General features: G+C 38.8%; 1 protein-coding gene across 1 annotated transcript in view; it reads left to right on the forward strand.

Annotated features, from left to right (window-relative positions):
* Window positions 1-17,287, forward strand: part of TRIO (trio Rho guanine nucleotide exchange factor) — a 249,037-nt gene that overhangs the window by 206,641 nt on the left and 25,109 nt on the right. Inside the window, exons 35-39 of the mRNA XM_032710013.1 lie at window positions 7,293-7,585; window positions 9,134-9,304; window positions 14,221-14,316; window positions 15,574-15,722; window positions 16,447-16,513. Coding sequence (XP_032565904.1) covers window positions 7,293-7,585; window positions 9,134-9,304; window positions 14,221-14,316; window positions 15,574-15,722; window positions 16,447-16,513 — 776 coding nt within the window. The remainder of the gene's footprint in view (window positions 1-7,292; window positions 7,586-9,133; window positions 9,305-14,220; window positions 14,317-15,573; window positions 15,723-16,446; window positions 16,514-17,287) is intronic.

Consider the following 17,287-nt stretch of genomic DNA (forward strand, 5'->3'; position numbering starts at 1 on the left):
TGCACTGACATAGAGTGAGAACTTAACTGAGAAACAGTGCTAAATTACATAAATCCGTCCTGGGTGTGTCCTGTCAGGCATGTGGATGTAGCCATCTTTAGATCTGAACAAACAGGTGGCCAAAGGAGTAGAGTTGAAATCCAGACGTTGCCTGTTAAAATATAAGCTGTGTACAGGGAAGCTGAGATTTAATCTATTAAAAGCTTGTGGTTTTCACAAATTGTGAAACTAAACTTCAGCAGTGCAAGTAACTCTTAATGCTTCCTACTTGTGACACAAAATGTATTTCTCTCCAGAAACAGGAGAGAGAAACAGTTAATTGCAAAGAATGAAATGCCCCTCAAAGTCCACTCTCCCCTTCTGTAGTGCTGCCTTGTGCTTGTAGCAGTATACAAGATTTAGATTAGGCACTTTATATCCCTGTGGTCTGAATTCCAGGGAGCACAAACAGAACTGCTTCTGTTAACCTAGGAAAGTTTTTTTTCTGGCACAATATCATGTCTTCTTCCTGCTTAAAAAAGAAAAAAAAAAACAAACCGCCAAACAAGTGTGGATGCAAAACTGTCCAACATTTTTAAGAGGAGGATTTTTTCCATCTGAATTTTGTTGGTGTTTAGCTCCTAGGTAGCAGTTGTGTTTGCGGCTCTCTCTGTGTACACTCTATAATGCATGTAAAACTGTTTAAAAGCTTAAATATAAAACCTTAGTTTACAAAAACTTGATTTTACATTTATGGGGTAGGAAGGCAAGAAAAGATATTAAAAAAAAGATAAAATATCAGTAGCATGAACATATTAAACCTTTCAGGCATATGCTCATAATTTTTTAACTCAGATGAACAGTGTATCCATTTTGCTCTTAATCAGAAGTTTTCTTCATTCCTTTCTGTGGTACAGTTGCAAATATGTTTGCTGAATTACTTTTCTCAATATCAGAAAGACCTTTGGAGTCATTAAGATGACAGTCTCTGTCTTGGGGGGAGAGTTGGCTTTTTTTAATTGCTTGTGAGGCAGTTTACTATCTCATTAAGAGAAACTTAAGAGTATCTAGCCTCAAGCTTAGAATTCCAGTCTATCTGATACTAACGTAATCAGCTTTTGATGACTTGGAAGACTTAATTATTGAATACATGTAAATCCAAATACTGTGGACTAGTGTCTGTATCAGTCAAAATTAGTACAGATAACTCATTAATCAGGGAAGATATGCTAAGGAGTTGAACTCTTTGTCTAATCACACACTGAAAACATTAGAAAATTGTATTTCAGTGTAGTGTGTAACTTGAAATAAAAGACAGGAAAGGTTTTCCTGACCAGAGATGAAGACTGAGTGTGTTTGTGTCACTCCAGACACAAATGTGATTGAGGGATTTCCTTTCATATATTGAGTAGTAGCTTTCTTCATTTTGTGATTTTTTTTTTTAAATTTTTTTTCAAGAAGCTAGTTTAATGAAAATTATATTACTTTACCTCACAAATGAAATTCTTGCTTCCCAAAGGGCATGGTGGAAATGCCCCATTTGCAAGCCTGATAATGCTTAAACTGCATTGTCTTTAAATGGTGACTACTTTTATGTTGGCTTGTTAAAAGCTGAAACACATCTAATGCCTTTTGGTGTCTATTCCAGTACTGGATTACAAAAAAATAGGCAGCGAGGCGATTTTAAAGAGGATACCCAGCAGGAGAGAAATAAAATTCCTGGATACATACAAAATTATCTGAATGGTCTTGTACATGGCAGATTGATAACCTCTTATGTCAAAAGCAGTTCCCAGGCAGAAACTGCATGACTGTGTCCATGACTTAAATAATCCTTGCACTGTTTTTTTCAAACCTTCCCCATCTCATCTAATAACAAGTGATCACTGTATATGTGGGTGGCATTTGGGCTTTTGTCATTAGATGCTTGTAAACTGTCTTTACTTTCTTTGATGATATGTTGGCTTGGCTCAGGTTGGAGTGTGTGTGTTTGCAGGTAGATGTGGGCTTGGGAGATCACTGAACTTGACCTGTTTCCACCTTACATGTTAAACTTGCAAGTGCATCAGTGCAGATCATGCTCTCTGTTTTTTGACCAACAAGCAGCTCTTGTCCCCAAATACTGATAATGTACGTGCACCAAATCTTACTGATCAGCTGGTTAATTGCTTTTGATGGGTTTTCTAGGGTGTTCTTTGGGGGGTGGTCCTTAAAATTCATGGTGGATGGCAGATTTGCAGTGGAAGTGTGACATACCAGTTGAGGTTGCTAAGTTTGCTTTGCTCCATTTTTCAGTCTTTGCCCCATCTCTGTTTCACAGTCCAGAGACGATGCAATGTTCTTATTTTTTATTTTGGAGCATTTTGGGTTTAGAAGTGCAGAGCAGGCATCAAACAGACTTGGTTTGATTCCCTAAGTAAAAGAGTCAGGGTTTTTGTAGCCCCTTGCGCTAAAACTCAAAAAACAGCAATATGGAAATAGTTAATATGAAGCAGAGCCTTTCAAGTCATCAACTAGCCTAACATGGTTGATTTATTTTTTAGGGGAAAAAAACCAGTTTATTAATCACAGATGTGCATGTTTCTAGTGTTAAAAAAGCTGGGACTAGAATGAGAATTCCCATTTCCCTTCCAGTTTCAAAATTTTCCTGTTTGTTGCAGGTAACTTTATCTCCTAGTTTGAGGGGGTCAGAACCCATGCTGCCTGCCCTTTAGCTTCAAAAATATATTTATGGACTCTGAGTGAACTCTCTGACCTCACCACCAGAGCAACATATGTGGTTTTTACTTTCCGAGAAACGGCAGTTAAATGCCTTCTTTTCTTATTGAGGCTATGAATTATAAAACAAAGCCCATCCACTAGGTTTTTTAAAATACTTTATTGAATTGCAAAATTTCTTTACTTGAACAAGTAGTGACTTTATTAATTCAATGGTTTCTTGTTGGATTGCTGTTGCTGTGTGTGATCATTATATGTGTGTTGGGTTTTTCTTCTCTCCAAGGTGTCCATCTGTTGCATTTATCTTTTTCTAAACGGGAATCTGATGCTCGCTAGAAAGTTTACTGTACTTGAAACACAGTTGGGGTAAGCATACCCCAAATTTCTTCCATCTGTTTTGGTTTTAAAATTCCATGTTGTTCTTGGTTGAATTCTGAATACTCCTTTTTTCCTTTTAGCGTGTCTTAGTGATAAAATATTCTTGAGCAACCCTAGAAAAACAATTTTCTGTGTAGTCATAAAGGAAACAAAGCCAATTTAATGTAAACAATCCCAAGCATGGTAATCAAACCAAGTCTGTATCCCTATATAGACAGCAGTAGAATATAGTGATGGGACAGGGAGAAATAAGACACACCCATGTGGCTGTTCTCATAGGGAAGGTGAAAGGTCTTTTGGTGCTCTTGAAAATGCCTGTATTGGATTTGGTATGCCCTAATGCTTGGATCTGGCAATGCCTGTACATAAATATATGAACTCGAGCACCTAGGTTTTGTACATGACTGTTACTGGGGTCCTGGGAGTAAGTAATTTGAGAATCTGGACTCCTGTCAGCTGGGATGGGAGGAGAAAATAGATGGTAAAGGACCTCACTGGAAAATACTGGCATGGAATATTTCTAGTGAGTGTTAAGTCAACTATGAGGCTGTGGGGATGTTTTCTGCAAATTCAAAGAGGGGCAAAAAAAATCAGGTCTGATCTCTGAAAAGGCTAGTGGGTTGATATTCCATTCAGGTTAACACTGGTGATTCTAAACCTCTTTTTTTTTAATGCTAGTTTTTAAAAAAAATTATCTTTAGGCTGATGCTTTTATGACAATGCAGTATTTTTTATTTATTTTAAGAAGACGTGTTAACAATGCATACAAGTATCTTAAGGGTGGGTTTCAAGAGAATGGGACCAGACACTCTTCAGTGGTGCCCAGTGACCGGATAAGGGGCAGCAGGCGCAAACTGAAACATAGGAAGGTTCATCTGAATATGAAGAAGAACTTTACTGTAAGGGTGGCAGAGCACTGAAACAGGCTGCCCAGAAAGGTCATGGAGTCTCCTTCTCTGGAGGTACTCAAAACCTGCCTGGACGCAATCCCATACACCCTGATGTGGGTGAACCTGCTTTAGCAGGGGGCATGGACTACATGATCTCCAGAGGTCCCCAACCTCTGTGATTTTCCTTCTCCCCTGAAGCTTTCATGCTTTAAAGAGCAAAGTGGAACAGTGCTATCATTTTGGTGTACTGCTTACACTATGTCTGCTTTTATGATTCCCTGAAGCCCTAATAATACTCCAGTGAGTATTTCATATTAAATCACGCAGAAGAGAAGATAAGAAGCAGTTACATGCTGCACACTAAATGAAAAATAATGTTGTGTGGGAGGATATAGCTGAAGTATGTACTGCGAAACATGTCTAGCTAACATTGTTTTGTCTCTTAGATCCTCTTCACTTGAACAGAGTGTATGTATTTCATGCTCTCTTCCCTTCCCCTGCCCACAAACTCTTGGCCGACTAGGGTTAAGAGTAGGAGTGGTACCACAAAAGTATAGTCAAATTAAAATATTTGTCTTTCACAGTTTCTGGGGCTCTGCCCTGTACTGCTTGATTTTACAAGAAATTTGGTAGTTGGTAAGTGTAGATTGTCAAAGGGATGTATGAGAATTTGAGGAGGTGGAGCACACTTGTTATAAAAAGAAAAATGGGTTTATTAACTGCAGGCATGTTACATGCTTAGAGGTAGGAATGTTTATATAAAAGTAAATCTTATGCAATCAGTTACTACACCACCATGCTGCCTTTTTGTTAGAAAGGAGTAATCAGAAAAAAATGCAACAGGTACAAAAATAAAAAACAGTATATGGTGAACTTCTGCAAAGGCTTATTTTTTTCTTCTTATATAAACAAGTGAATGTTCTCTTATTTTATTTGTATGGAAGGAACCTTGTATGAACCGTCACTGAGCGGAAAAATATATACAAATGAAAGAAAAACTTGGCTGAGTGATTATAACATCTTCAAACTTTGGAATCTTGAAAACAAGTCATTTAGTTTGTGCTTTAAAAAACTTATTTACAAGAACATCAGCACTGTTTTCTCATCTTCTGTATTACGCTAGCAGATTAGCAGAGGGCTGTTTATTGAAATACCCATCAGCTGATGTTTGCTATGATTTCGGAAACAAGGCATCTGATAACAACTAAAATGCCTGATACAGTAAAGGTAAAGTTAAGTTTGGTGAAAGAGCAGTCAATCTAACTTCTTACAGAGGTTTAATAGGAGATTGTTTGGATTCCTGTGGAGAGCTTGCAGATGGTTGCAAGTTTTGTTTGGAATTTTTTTAATAAGCAGATCACTTTCTTTTTTAATGAAGTAAAAAATCTGTCATGATGTGGACGCTGATGGCTAGTAAGCTTGCTTTTCTTGCATATGTGCTGATAACCCTTTAGCAGTAATCCAGGGGCCTTGAGGGATACTCGGATTGCAAGTTGAAAACCATTGTTATAAGTAATTAATTTCTTCCTTATGTTTTCCACTTCAACAAGAAAATAATGTGGCAATTCTGTAGCACTGCTAACCCATGATTTAGAGCCAAAGACAACTGGTGTAGCTCTGTAGTACCCATTACTTAAAGCCTTGAAACCAGGTTATTGACATCATAGGAGCTCTCCTTACCTGTATGCACAACAGCTAGAAGATAATTCTATAGATGAATCCTGATTTTAAAGTGTTAGCAGCTAGCTTGTTAGACTGAAAATATGCTTTATAAAGTTTATCTTCTGCTTTATGGAAGCAATGAAAAGGGGTGGTTAACACAATTATTATGTATGTGTTCATACCGCTATAAGCTACAGATGTTCTTGGCATGAGAACTGGTGTATCTTAATAGTGACATGCAATGGGTTTTATTGGAATAGATAAAAATTTTTGCAAACAGCATGACAGAACACAATTTGGGATTCCAAGGAAAGGATGCCCTTTTTGAAACAACTCAAATAGTGCAGGAAAAATAAAAAACCCTAATTTCTTATTTTCATATTTTGTGTCTCTTTCCCCATCTCTGTTCAAAACCATGATTTACGCTTAGTGCTCTGTGGAAACGGAACAGACTCACATACTTGTGCATGGATCAAAGTATTTGGGTGTTTATGATGAAGTGTATTGGTACATCAGTGTGTCCATATTATTCTGCAAAATTCAAACTATCTCTGGTCAGACTGGCAGTGCACCTCTTCGGGAAAAGCTGCCAGAAGAGGTGACCTGAACATCTGTGTCAAGCTTCAAGAAGGAATACAAGCTCTGCATTTAACTCCCAGCGTAGAAACATTCAACAAAACATTATTTATGTCATCCTTCTGTAAACTATCTGTCTGCAAAAGTGCACGCACAGGGGAATGAAAAAAAACATATTTGACAACCTATGAGAATCTTGTTAATACCCTAGCGGTAAATAATATTTATAGGAGTGGTGTTACAAGAATGTTTCCCCCCCCAAAAAAAAGTATGTTTTTAGGAAAAGAGAATTTTTGGGGGGAAAAGCATTGTGCTGCATGGGGAAAAAAGAAACCTAGTCTCACAATAGGTAACCAGTGGGAGGTTCACTGTAAGCATACAGTCCTGTTCAAGTGACAGGAACCTCGGTGGGAATATTCTTGACCTCATGCACATTTAACTGTGACTTGAGAAAAGTGTATCCTTTGTTTCATTACAGTACTTCAAGCATGTCATGCTGAGAACTACTGCTGATCCTGAGATTTCAGCAAGTGGGCTTTTAAACATTGCTCTGTGCCTTTTTAAAAAGCAAACAAAACAAAGCCGAAAGTCTGAGAAGATTTAAGCAAAAGGCAGACATTTAACTCTCTTCTGGTTTCTTCTTCCTTTTGTCCCAAGGGCAGGGTAAATAAATAAATAATGAAAGTAATTGGAGCATTTGTAATTGAATTTAGTGTTTGAAAAATTATTTACTTAGGCAGTTATAGTTACCCTTCATGTCTTCGCTCAAAGCAGTAAACATTAAAAGATAAAACAAGCATATCCTTCCATAAAGTTAGATGACATATGGAAAGTATAATTCACTATCAAATAAGTATCAGCAGTGGGAAGTATGAATTATAATTGAGGCAGAAGCAACTTAATGAAGCTTGACTGTTACAAGCTTGTGTATGGACAGCCACGTGCAGCATGTACACTGATAGTTGTAGTGTCATTAAAGGCCAGATTACCTCCAAATAATCTGATTGATTTGTCCATATACATCCATTTACCTTGTTTCTTATTTGCCTGTGTTTCAGCTTTAAAATGCCCTCCTTGTTCTTTTTCCAGACTCCCTTTCAGTCTCCAGCAATGATGCCAGTCCTCCTGCTTCAGTAACATCACTTCAGGCCCACATGATTGGTGCTCAGAGCTCCCCGGGCCCCAAGCGCCCTGGCAACACGTTGAGGAAATGGCTTACCAGTCCTGTGAGGCGCCTTAGCAGTGGAAAAGCAGACGGGCATGTCAAAAAACTGGCCCACAAGCATAAGAAGAGTAGAGAGGTTCGTAAAAGTGCCGATGCAGGCTCTCAGAAGGACTCTGATGATAGTGCAGCAACCCCACAAGATGAAACCATTGAAGAGGTAAGTGTTCAGGGCAGCTTCCCAAGACTTGTTTTTATATTTTTCAAAGAACTAATGTTGTCAGGTGAAGGTTGTCTCCTCAGTTGACTGTCCAGCAGTGGAGCAAAGTAGTATGTACCCCGTGCTCATTCTTGTTGACTACTGTACTCTGCATAAGTACTGTGCAAGGGACAGTTTGTGCCCTCTGCATTGAGAGTGTTAGTTAAGCTCTGTGAAGGGTCTCTAATTGAAAAAGAGAAATGGGAGAGTAAAAAGTTGTTCTTTGGCTTTGCTCTCTTATCCTAATTCGGAAAGCGCCTTTGTGAACAAAGGTGCTTCAAGGTCTGGGAATAATCAGGTCATTTTGTTCTTCCTCTCCTTTTCTTGTTGATGGGTCAGGGAAGATACTGGGAGAGCTGCTTAACTGCTTAAAGCTGTATTTACACCTTGAGTAAGAGTCAGAGCACAGAAAAATTACTGGCCCTTTGAATTAAAAGGTAGTTACCATTAGTCAAATAGTACGCATGGCAGTTTTCATTGGAGGGAGGAAAACTGTGAACTGTTCCAAACTTTGCCACCAACAACATCTACTGAGGGCTTCCCTTCCTCCTACAAGCATAAACCCCTCCTTCTAAGCCTGGAACCCTGTATTAACAAAGCCAGCCTCCAGTTAAATGCAGACAAGAACCAAATTCTTTTTTGTTACAAACCGACATTTCAGGCTAAAATGAAATGTCATCTTACTGCTTCCAAGGGCAGAGCTAGATGCATGCTATACACATTCCTTTTTATCAGGATTGACTCGTGACTACCAGTTTTGGTACTTACCATGCAAATGCCCAATTTTTAATGTGTTGCATTGTTTTCTTTTCCTCACAACATATTTTGCTACAAGCTTGGAACATTAGTGATATTATACAGTGAATCTAGGGAAAGAAGAGACTAGAGACTTGGAGCATAGCGAGTTGAGAGACGTTGCTTAGGAATGAGTATTGGCCTCTGTCCTTGGATGTCAGGCTGTAGAAAGAGACCCTCTGTGCTGCACTTGCAGCACTGTTATGGAAGTATCTGTTACTCTGCAGTTCTGTGAGTGAGGGGAAAACCTTAAAGTCAGGAAAAACCAATAACTGTCTTCCTGTAAAGATAGATGAATTATCCTGCAAGATCAGTTACACTAAACTTTGAGTACTTGAAATCATAGTTCCTTGTGGGGGACAGAAAGGATAATTAACAAAATACTTCATGTGGTGATAGCAGTTTTTTTGTCCTGTGATACATAGCAAGATTACAGAACTGAAATTGGAAAGAAAGCATGGCTTTGATAACGTTTTCCTGAGTAAATTTCAAGCTGAATGTCTTGTTCTTAGTGTCTCAATCCATCTGCTTTTACCAAAGATTGAAAACTGTCTTTGGCATTTGCATTTTCCCCCTCTGTTAAGGAGGATCCTGCTGTGTTTATAGGAGCATCTTGACTTTTTGGGAGAGGGCTGAAACTACATAACAGACTTAAGACAAACTTCATGCTGTTGAGAAGATATCAGAGCTTGAATGTCTTGATGTTTTTTACAGAGAGGTCGAAATGAGGGGCTGAGCAGTGGCACTCTCTCCAAGTCATCCTCTTCAGGCATGCAGAGCTGTGGAGAGGAGGAAGGTGAAGAGGGAGCAGATGCTGTACCACTTCCTCCTCCGATGGCAATTCAGCAACACAGTCTTCTCCAGCCCGACTCGCAGGATGACAAGGTAGGAGGGAAGGCTTTACATGTTGAGATAACCTCTGTTTGCACAAATCTTTCTTCTGTTCTTGAAGGTCTCCAAATTGCACATAATACAGCTTTATGGAAGACAGAAGTAATCACTGTGCCACTGTAGACAACATTAAAAGGATGTTCTGTGAAAAGAGCATGAATTAAATGCTTTTCTATCTTAAAAGCAGAACTGTAGAAATTTTTGTACTGTCCCTTTAAATGTGAAAATGGGCTACTTTGTGTGCTCACAGACCAATTTACATCTCTTTTATTGGTGCTATATTTAGTGATTAGAATCTAATTGTTTTATAATCCTACCTTTTATTCTTTTGGGGGGGGGGGAGGGGGATGCCTATGAGAAAGGAATTACCACCTAAGGGTATTACTTGTCCTGGTTTAACCCCAGCCGGCAACTAAGCCCCACACAGCCACTGCTCCCTCCCTCCATAGGATGGGGAAGAGAATCAGAAGAGTGAGAAAACCCATGGGTCGAAATAAAGACAGTTTAATAGGGAAGGCAAAAGCTGCATACACAAACAAGGCAAAACAAGGAATTTTTTCACCCCTTCCCATGGACCAGGCAAGTGTTTAGCCGTCCCCAGGAAAGGGGAGCTCCATCTAATGTAATGGTGACGTGGCAAGATAAATGCTATCACTCCAAATGTCCCCCCTTCCTTCTTCTTCCACCAGTTTTATATGCTGAGTAAGATATCATATGGTATGGAATATCCTTTGGGTCAGTTGGGGTCAGCTGTCCTGACTATGTCCCCTCCCAACTCTCTGTGCCCTGCCATTCTCCTCACTGGTGGGGTGGGGTGAGAAACAGAAAAGGCATTGGCGCTGTGTGAGCTCTGCTCAGCAACAGCTAAAACATCCCTGAGTTATCAGTGCCATTTCCAGCACAGACCCAAAACACAACTCCACACAGCTACAGTGAAGAAATTTAACTCTACCCCAGTGAAAACCAGCACATAATCCAGCTGATTTTTACAAAGAAAGGCACATTAAAATTGAGGGTAAAAATTTTGCATCAGTAATGAGATTTTACATGTAGATAGTAACTGCATGAAGGAAATCTTCCCTACATATCTTCTACTTTTCTTTGATGTTATGACGTTCATACATTGAGGGGGTTTATTTCCATTTTCAACCTGGATCACATGTTTAGGGGACAAGTATCAAGTCTGGAAATAGAGGGTTTTATAAGGGAAACAATCTGGGCTTGTGCAACAAATATGCACATTCCTGTTTTCTTCCCATTTTACTCCTTAACCTTTGCAATCTACGCACTGAATATTGTTAATGAATTTTGTGACTGGTTCCTCTCTGTTCTCAGTGATACAGATGCTGTTCATAACTTTGGCTGATCTTACTTATTTTTGGGTTTTTAAGTCCTTTAAAAAGACTTCCTTTCAGTGGGAATCTCACTCATCCCTGAGAATATCGTTTGTAGGATCAAAATGACTGGTTCCTATGCTCTATGTGTTTTTAATTCCTATGCATTTTCTGAATTGAAAAAGTGTAATGTATGAGTTGGAGAGTTAATATGTGGGGAAGTATTCCTGAAACAAAACAAGCAAAAATAGGCCCGCCTTTTGACATGAGAGAATATTTTCTTGCTAGAATATAACAATCTCAGTTTGAGATTTAGAAATAGGATGAAAATAACGGTGGTGGAAATATGTTTAAGTTCCTGCTGATGTGCTGTCATATTTGTGTGTCCCTTCAGTGACAGAAAAAAAATTGATACAGAAGTATTAAAAAAAGTTCTCCAGAGAAAAATTTATTTGATTATATAGTTCTTTACATAGCAAAAACAGTTATGTGAGGGGATATGCTTGTAAATTAGTGTCTACTCACTAGTGTATTTCTGGTGCAAAGTCAGACCCTTACCACAGTCGAGTAAGAGGCTTTGAGTAGCTTTCAATCCACAGTAAATTTTACTTTCACTTCTGTTGTGGTTTAACCCTAGCCAACCACCAAGTACCATGCAGCTGATTGCTCACTCTCCCACCAATGGGATCGGGGAAGAATGGGACATGTAAAAGGGAGAAAACTTGTGGATTGAGATAAAGCAAAAACCATGCACACAAGCAAAGTAAAACAAGGAATTAATTCACTGCTTCCCCTGGGCAGGCAGGTGTTCAGCCATCCCCAGGAGAGCAGGGCCCCATCACATGTAACAGTGACTTGGGAAGACAACCACCAGCACTTCAAATGTCCCCACCACTTCCTCCTTCTTTCCTCCACTTTATATCCTGGGCGTAATGTCATATGGTATAGAATATCCTTTTGATCAGTTTGGGTCACCCCTCCCAGCTATGTCTCCTTCCAATTTCCCATGCACCTCCAACCTCCTCACCAGCAATGCAGTACAGAAAGCAGAAAAGGCCTTGGCTCTGTGTAAGCACTGCTCAGCAGTAACAAAAACATTTCTATATTATCAACACTTTCTTTAGCACAAATCCATAACATAGCCCCATACTAGCCACTGTGAAGAAAATTAACCCTATCCCAGACAAAAGCAGCAGCAATTCTTAAGCAGTTAATATACACCCACTACAGTAAAAACATGCTGGGAAGGTTTTTAAAGTAGCTTGAACTACATTTTAGAGAAGACTTCCGTGAAGTTAAAATTTGGTAATGTTAATATTACACCATAGTTTTTCAAAGTATGTAAATAGTGATTCTTCTGCAATTTGCTGTTGTTATGCAATATCTGTCCTGTGTGGTAGGGGGCAAAAAAGTCCTCTCATGAGGCAGCCTGGGAGGCTGTGTGTGCCTCCCTGAAGTCCACATGCCACCAACTTCTAGTACCTAAGGCAAATGCTTTATTGGAATGCAGAAGTGAGAAACCAGAGCAAAGTTTTACACACTAGAAGGTAGTTGACTCTATTGATAGAGTTCCTGATCAATAAAAGGTTTGCAAACAAATTCCCAGTTGTCTGCCTTCTGGGTGGAGTCCTCCTTCACATTCCTGCCATGCTGAGTGGTTTTTTGGGTTGCTCATCTCCTCTGGATCCCAAGGAATGTCTCCACCTTTCAGTGACCTCAGAGACTTGGCTTTTCGTCTGTGCCTCCCTGCAAGCATTTCTTCCTCTCTAGAGCTTCTTGTCTGCACTCGGTGCTGGAAACTCCCTGCGTGCTGGGTTTCTCCTTCCTTTCCCAGCTTGCTATGGGCCCTAGCCTGCGTGAGCTCAGTTGCACCCTCCACCTTTCCTTGGTTTCTGGGCAAGGGGTGTACTTTGCTCCCATCGTACATCATCAGGACAGTCCGCAGGCAGACTTCATGTATGCAGCTCCTTCTTCTTCAGATAATATGTGATATAATCACATGAACTAGAAACTACACAGTTCTGAAGTTTTACCAGCACTCGCACCTCTTATATCCCAAAAGAGAGAGAGAAGGGATCATGACCAGATTCAGATTCCAGCACTGTCAGTGTTTTGTAAGACTAAGCTGAACTCTACATCCAAAGTGTAAACCCACGTACAAGCACAGCTTTGGAAAACCTGGTCAACGGTCAGATTCAGGGGCATGTAATTGCCTAAAAGTCAGGCTGGCTGTGGGATTCCAAAGTTTTTGGTGTTCATGCAAACATCATGTGCTAGGCCATGCTGAGTTGTCTAATATCATTAAATAACGCAACCATTTTCTCCCCTAAGTGCTCATCTGCACAGTATACATTCTTCCATTCAGTGGAATCATTGCACACGTCATGTGTGCATTTGGTGGCAGTTTACAAGTTGTTTGCATTTAATTTTTGGATAAGCTGTATTAAAGTTTCAAGATCAGTTGTGTTAATATGAAACTAATTATTTTCGCTTTTTGTTTTCTCTTTTTGTAAACTCTGATGCAGCATTATGTTGACTTGTGTTCTGTCTCTGCTTTGGCTCAGTTCCCATATCTTTCCGTTTAAAGTTATCTGTATCTCCTTTGCTTACCCAACCCCTGCTTTCCTTTCCAAATAAGGCAAATACAAGGCAAACTACCTAAAATCTGTCTATTCTTTTTTTTTTTTTAATTTACTTATGAGGAGTCTTGTTGCACCCATGCTTGATTTGAACAGAACCTCTTGTGTGAAGTCATTATACGTACCATTTCTTTGTCCGATTTGTTGAAAATGTTTGCAGGACAGCTTACCCTGTGCTACATGATGTTCACTGTGCTGTTTGTAATATGAAATAAGCTTCATATTACACCCTGTTTCCACTTTCCAGTTACTAAATTGTAAAAGTAATATGCAAACAACTCCTGTTTGCAGATTACTGAGGCTGAATTTAATGGCCTTCTCCCAGAATCCTTTACTGTGAACACCTTTTACCTTCAGTTGTATCTATAAACTGGCATTTTATAGCTTATGAGGCCAGAGATCTTCTGTGCTCTACACATACCATTGGGGAAAATGGATGGCACAAGGAATGGTGAGCTCAATTTCCCATCTGAATCTGGGCAGTGTACCCCAGTTCCTTTAGAAAAGTAAATGTCCCTGAGTTACTGGTGTATTTTTTCTTAATGTAGTAATGCTTTCTCATTTATTTCAAGTCTTCTTGGTTTCTCTTACCATTCTGCAGTTGTTGCTTTGTTTAAGTAGCAGTAAGATAGGCTAACGAACTGTTGGTTTTCCACGGGGTCAGCTCAGGCAGTTTTTATAGCTATTTGTCAGGAATTATCATCAGCAAAAGGAAAGATACTTCTTTGACTTCTATTACATATAGGAACAGGAATTTTTGTCGCAGCATTTACCTTCTATGGGGTTTACTTGTTGGAAGGGATGATCTTAGTGTTATATTACACTGACAGTTACTGTCAGATACCTTTGTCTGACAGAGAAGTGAAGGAGGTCTCTTGATCCTTGAGCAAGTACCAGGCTAACTCTGGAATTTTCCTTCCTTTGTGTCATTGCACAGACATCATCTCGATTATTGGTGCGGCCGACCAGCTCCGAGACACCCAGTGCTGCAGAACTAGTCAGTGCGATTGAAGAGCTCGTCAAAAGTAAAATGGTGAGGCTGACTAGCAGATGCATGTGTCTAAGGAAGTTGTGTCTTCAAGTCCCAACTTGCTATTCAAAGAAAAGCTACATTCTTTCCACTGACTTTTAAAACTTGCTGCCTGTTTCAAAAATCACTTTCTGGGGTAATGTACGGGTCATTTTGTACACACGCTGTTGTGCTTTTTACTTCTCTTGCACCAGAACGGTGAATAGGAAGTAATCTGTGAGAAAATTCAACACAGTCTTTTGTAAATGGAAAGTTTGGTAGTCTGTGTGTCTTGCAGGCTGCCCAGCAGTGTATATAACCTGATGGTCCATGCATATAGTCCCTGGTGGAGATGTTCTCATTTCACAATTTTAGCCAAGGGTCAGCTTCCCCTGGTTTTTGGACCAGTCATATCATTATTGGTTTTTTTACTTTTTGTGGGAAAAGAAAAAATATTACAGCTGAACCCCACCCTGGTGAAGTAAATGTGTCTTGCATTAAAAGCTGTATCACATGCAAGGAAAATGTGATATTTAACTGTAGCTTGATCCAAGATTATGGACCTGAATTAAAAAAATCCACTAAATACTTCATAGAAGATATTTGTGTTATTTATCCCATTGCTTCTACATCTTTTGTACAAACAGAAGCCTGTGAGGTCCATGCAAAGCAGACAGTATATTTGGCACGGGATACAGGGACTCTTTCCTTAGATCTGAACTGTCCTGAAGTTCACAAGCAACACTAATGGTGTAGAAGTCATTATTTTCTTTACTGAGTCACTATTTTGGCTAATTAATAAGATAAACAAAATGTCTTACAAAGAATGCTACTTTGTTGTGTTAAAAAATGTAACATCGAAAAAATCTCCTTTAAAGATGTTTTATTTATTATTGGAAGTAACTTGTATATGCCAGAACTCAAATGCGACAAATATTATTTAATCTTTGCAATGAGCGCACATCTGTGTAGCTTTCCCCATAAAAATACTTACATCTTGAGCAGGATACTCTGACTTTTAACCATTGCTGCTTAAACCAACTCAACTCCTTTCTTTCCAGTGAAGGAAAGACTGTCATATCCCAAATGTGCTTCTATAAGGCTGTTATCTTGGAAAACCCATAGTGTTGGCTGGTTTCCTGGAAGCTTGAAATCTGCTTTGCCAAGATACATAACAGTAATTGATCTCCCATAGATTCCTTTACACAGCTGCATGTAATGTGTCTTGTGAATAAAGGAGAAATAAATCATTGTTGCTGACTGTCTTGAATACCTTCTCAGGCTCTGGAGGACCGTCCAAGTTCCTTGTTGGTAGATCAAGGTGACAGCAGCAGTCCATCCTTTAACCCTTCAGATAACTCCCTTCTATCTTCCTCGTCACCCATTGATGAGATGGAAGAAAGGAAATCCAGCTCCTTAAAAAGACGACAGTAAGACCACATTTTTACTCAGTTTTTTACAATTTTCTTTTTTTTTTTTTTTTTTTTTTTTACAATGCCCATTTTGAACTGGCAGCAGAAGCTGTTTTAGTCTGAAAGGGAGAAGACTTGTATTAGGTGTCAAGCATGTAGTTATGTTTCTCAGACATTCGTTGCAGTTTCAATTTCCTGTGATTTTTAATCTTAGTCATACCTTTGTTTAATTTCTGTCATATGTCACTCTTATTTATTCAGGAAGATGCTGATCTTTAAATGTCCAAAAGACTATTAGGCTTCAAAAAAATTGTCATTCCCCTTGTTCTGCTTCATCCCACACTTTATTTCTTTATGTAGTAGTAAACTGTTACCATGGTAGAACAAAAACATGTCTAGTTTCAAAATTTTTTAAACCTGTGTGTAGAAATAACAGTTCATATAGTTAAGAGTCTCCAGACCAGAGACATAATAGCATTTTATTTTAAACAATAGTTAAATGTTTAATTTTAATGTCATGTTTAAGAAAACATCTGACTTTAGATAAACAGAAGCAAACCTTGTCCAGTTTCAAAGTCAAAGCAGTATCTTACTTAGAAGCAATGTACAATAATTCTTTCATTTCAGTTCTGCCTATCAAACACATGTGACTGCAAATGTCTGAGAAGTTGTGTGCCATTAATCCTCTTGAAGAATGCGTTTAATTTTTTAATATGTGTTCACCGTTTTCCTTCCCCTGTAGCTATGTCTTACAGGAATTAGTGGAGACAGAACGAGATTATGTGCGAGATCTGGGCTACGTAGTTGAGGTATGATGTTTTTCTTTCTCCTGATTTCTTCTTTTTTTTTTTTAAATGTGATACTAACCAGCTGTGCAGCTTGAACCTCACAATGTTTTTCAAAACAAAACACACGAAGAAACTGAAAATTTGGGAGTTTGCATTTTGAGTTTTCCCTCCTGCAGGCTTTTAATGTATTAGAAGTGCTGCATCATATCTTAGTTCCTTTTTGGTTCCTCTTATTGTGTCCACCTTGTTGTTCTGCTGAGAGTGTAGTTCTTAGTCATTTTTTTAAGATCACTACATCTGGCCTAATATTATCTTAGGCTAGATGGTTTTATTTAGCACAACCAAATTTAAAAAAAAAAATTTGTAGTTCAGCATACAGGACTTGAAAGTCCACCTTCCTTTCCTACTGCTAGACTTCTTTTAGACTTCCTAGCTTCCCCTACTGTAAAATGACATAACATCACACATCTCTCTTCAGTCTTCAGCTACCAACAAGATGCATTTGGAAAAATAGAATAAGCATGACAGTGAATTTCAGCCTAAGAATGTTCAATTCTTAAACTCTGTTTTAGAGGGAAGGAAGGAAAGAAAGACTGGCATTGTGAGAAGTGTTTTTATAGTATTTAAAGGGTGCATTAGAAGGCTATGAATAGATGTATTTTTGTAACTAACAAAATAATTCATGGTGAAAATGCTAGACATCAAAACATAAACTTGGCAAACCAAAACCAGACCTGGCTATTTAGGAATAGAAGTATTTAAAAAAAAAAAAAAAAAAAAAAAAGGAATAGAGTT

Source organism: Chiroxiphia lanceolata, chromosome 1 (genome assembly GCF_009829145.1).
Source record: "Chiroxiphia lanceolata isolate bChiLan1 chromosome 1, bChiLan1.pri, whole genome shotgun sequence".
NCBI lineage: Eukaryota > Metazoa > Chordata > Aves > Passeriformes > Pipridae > Chiroxiphia > Chiroxiphia lanceolata.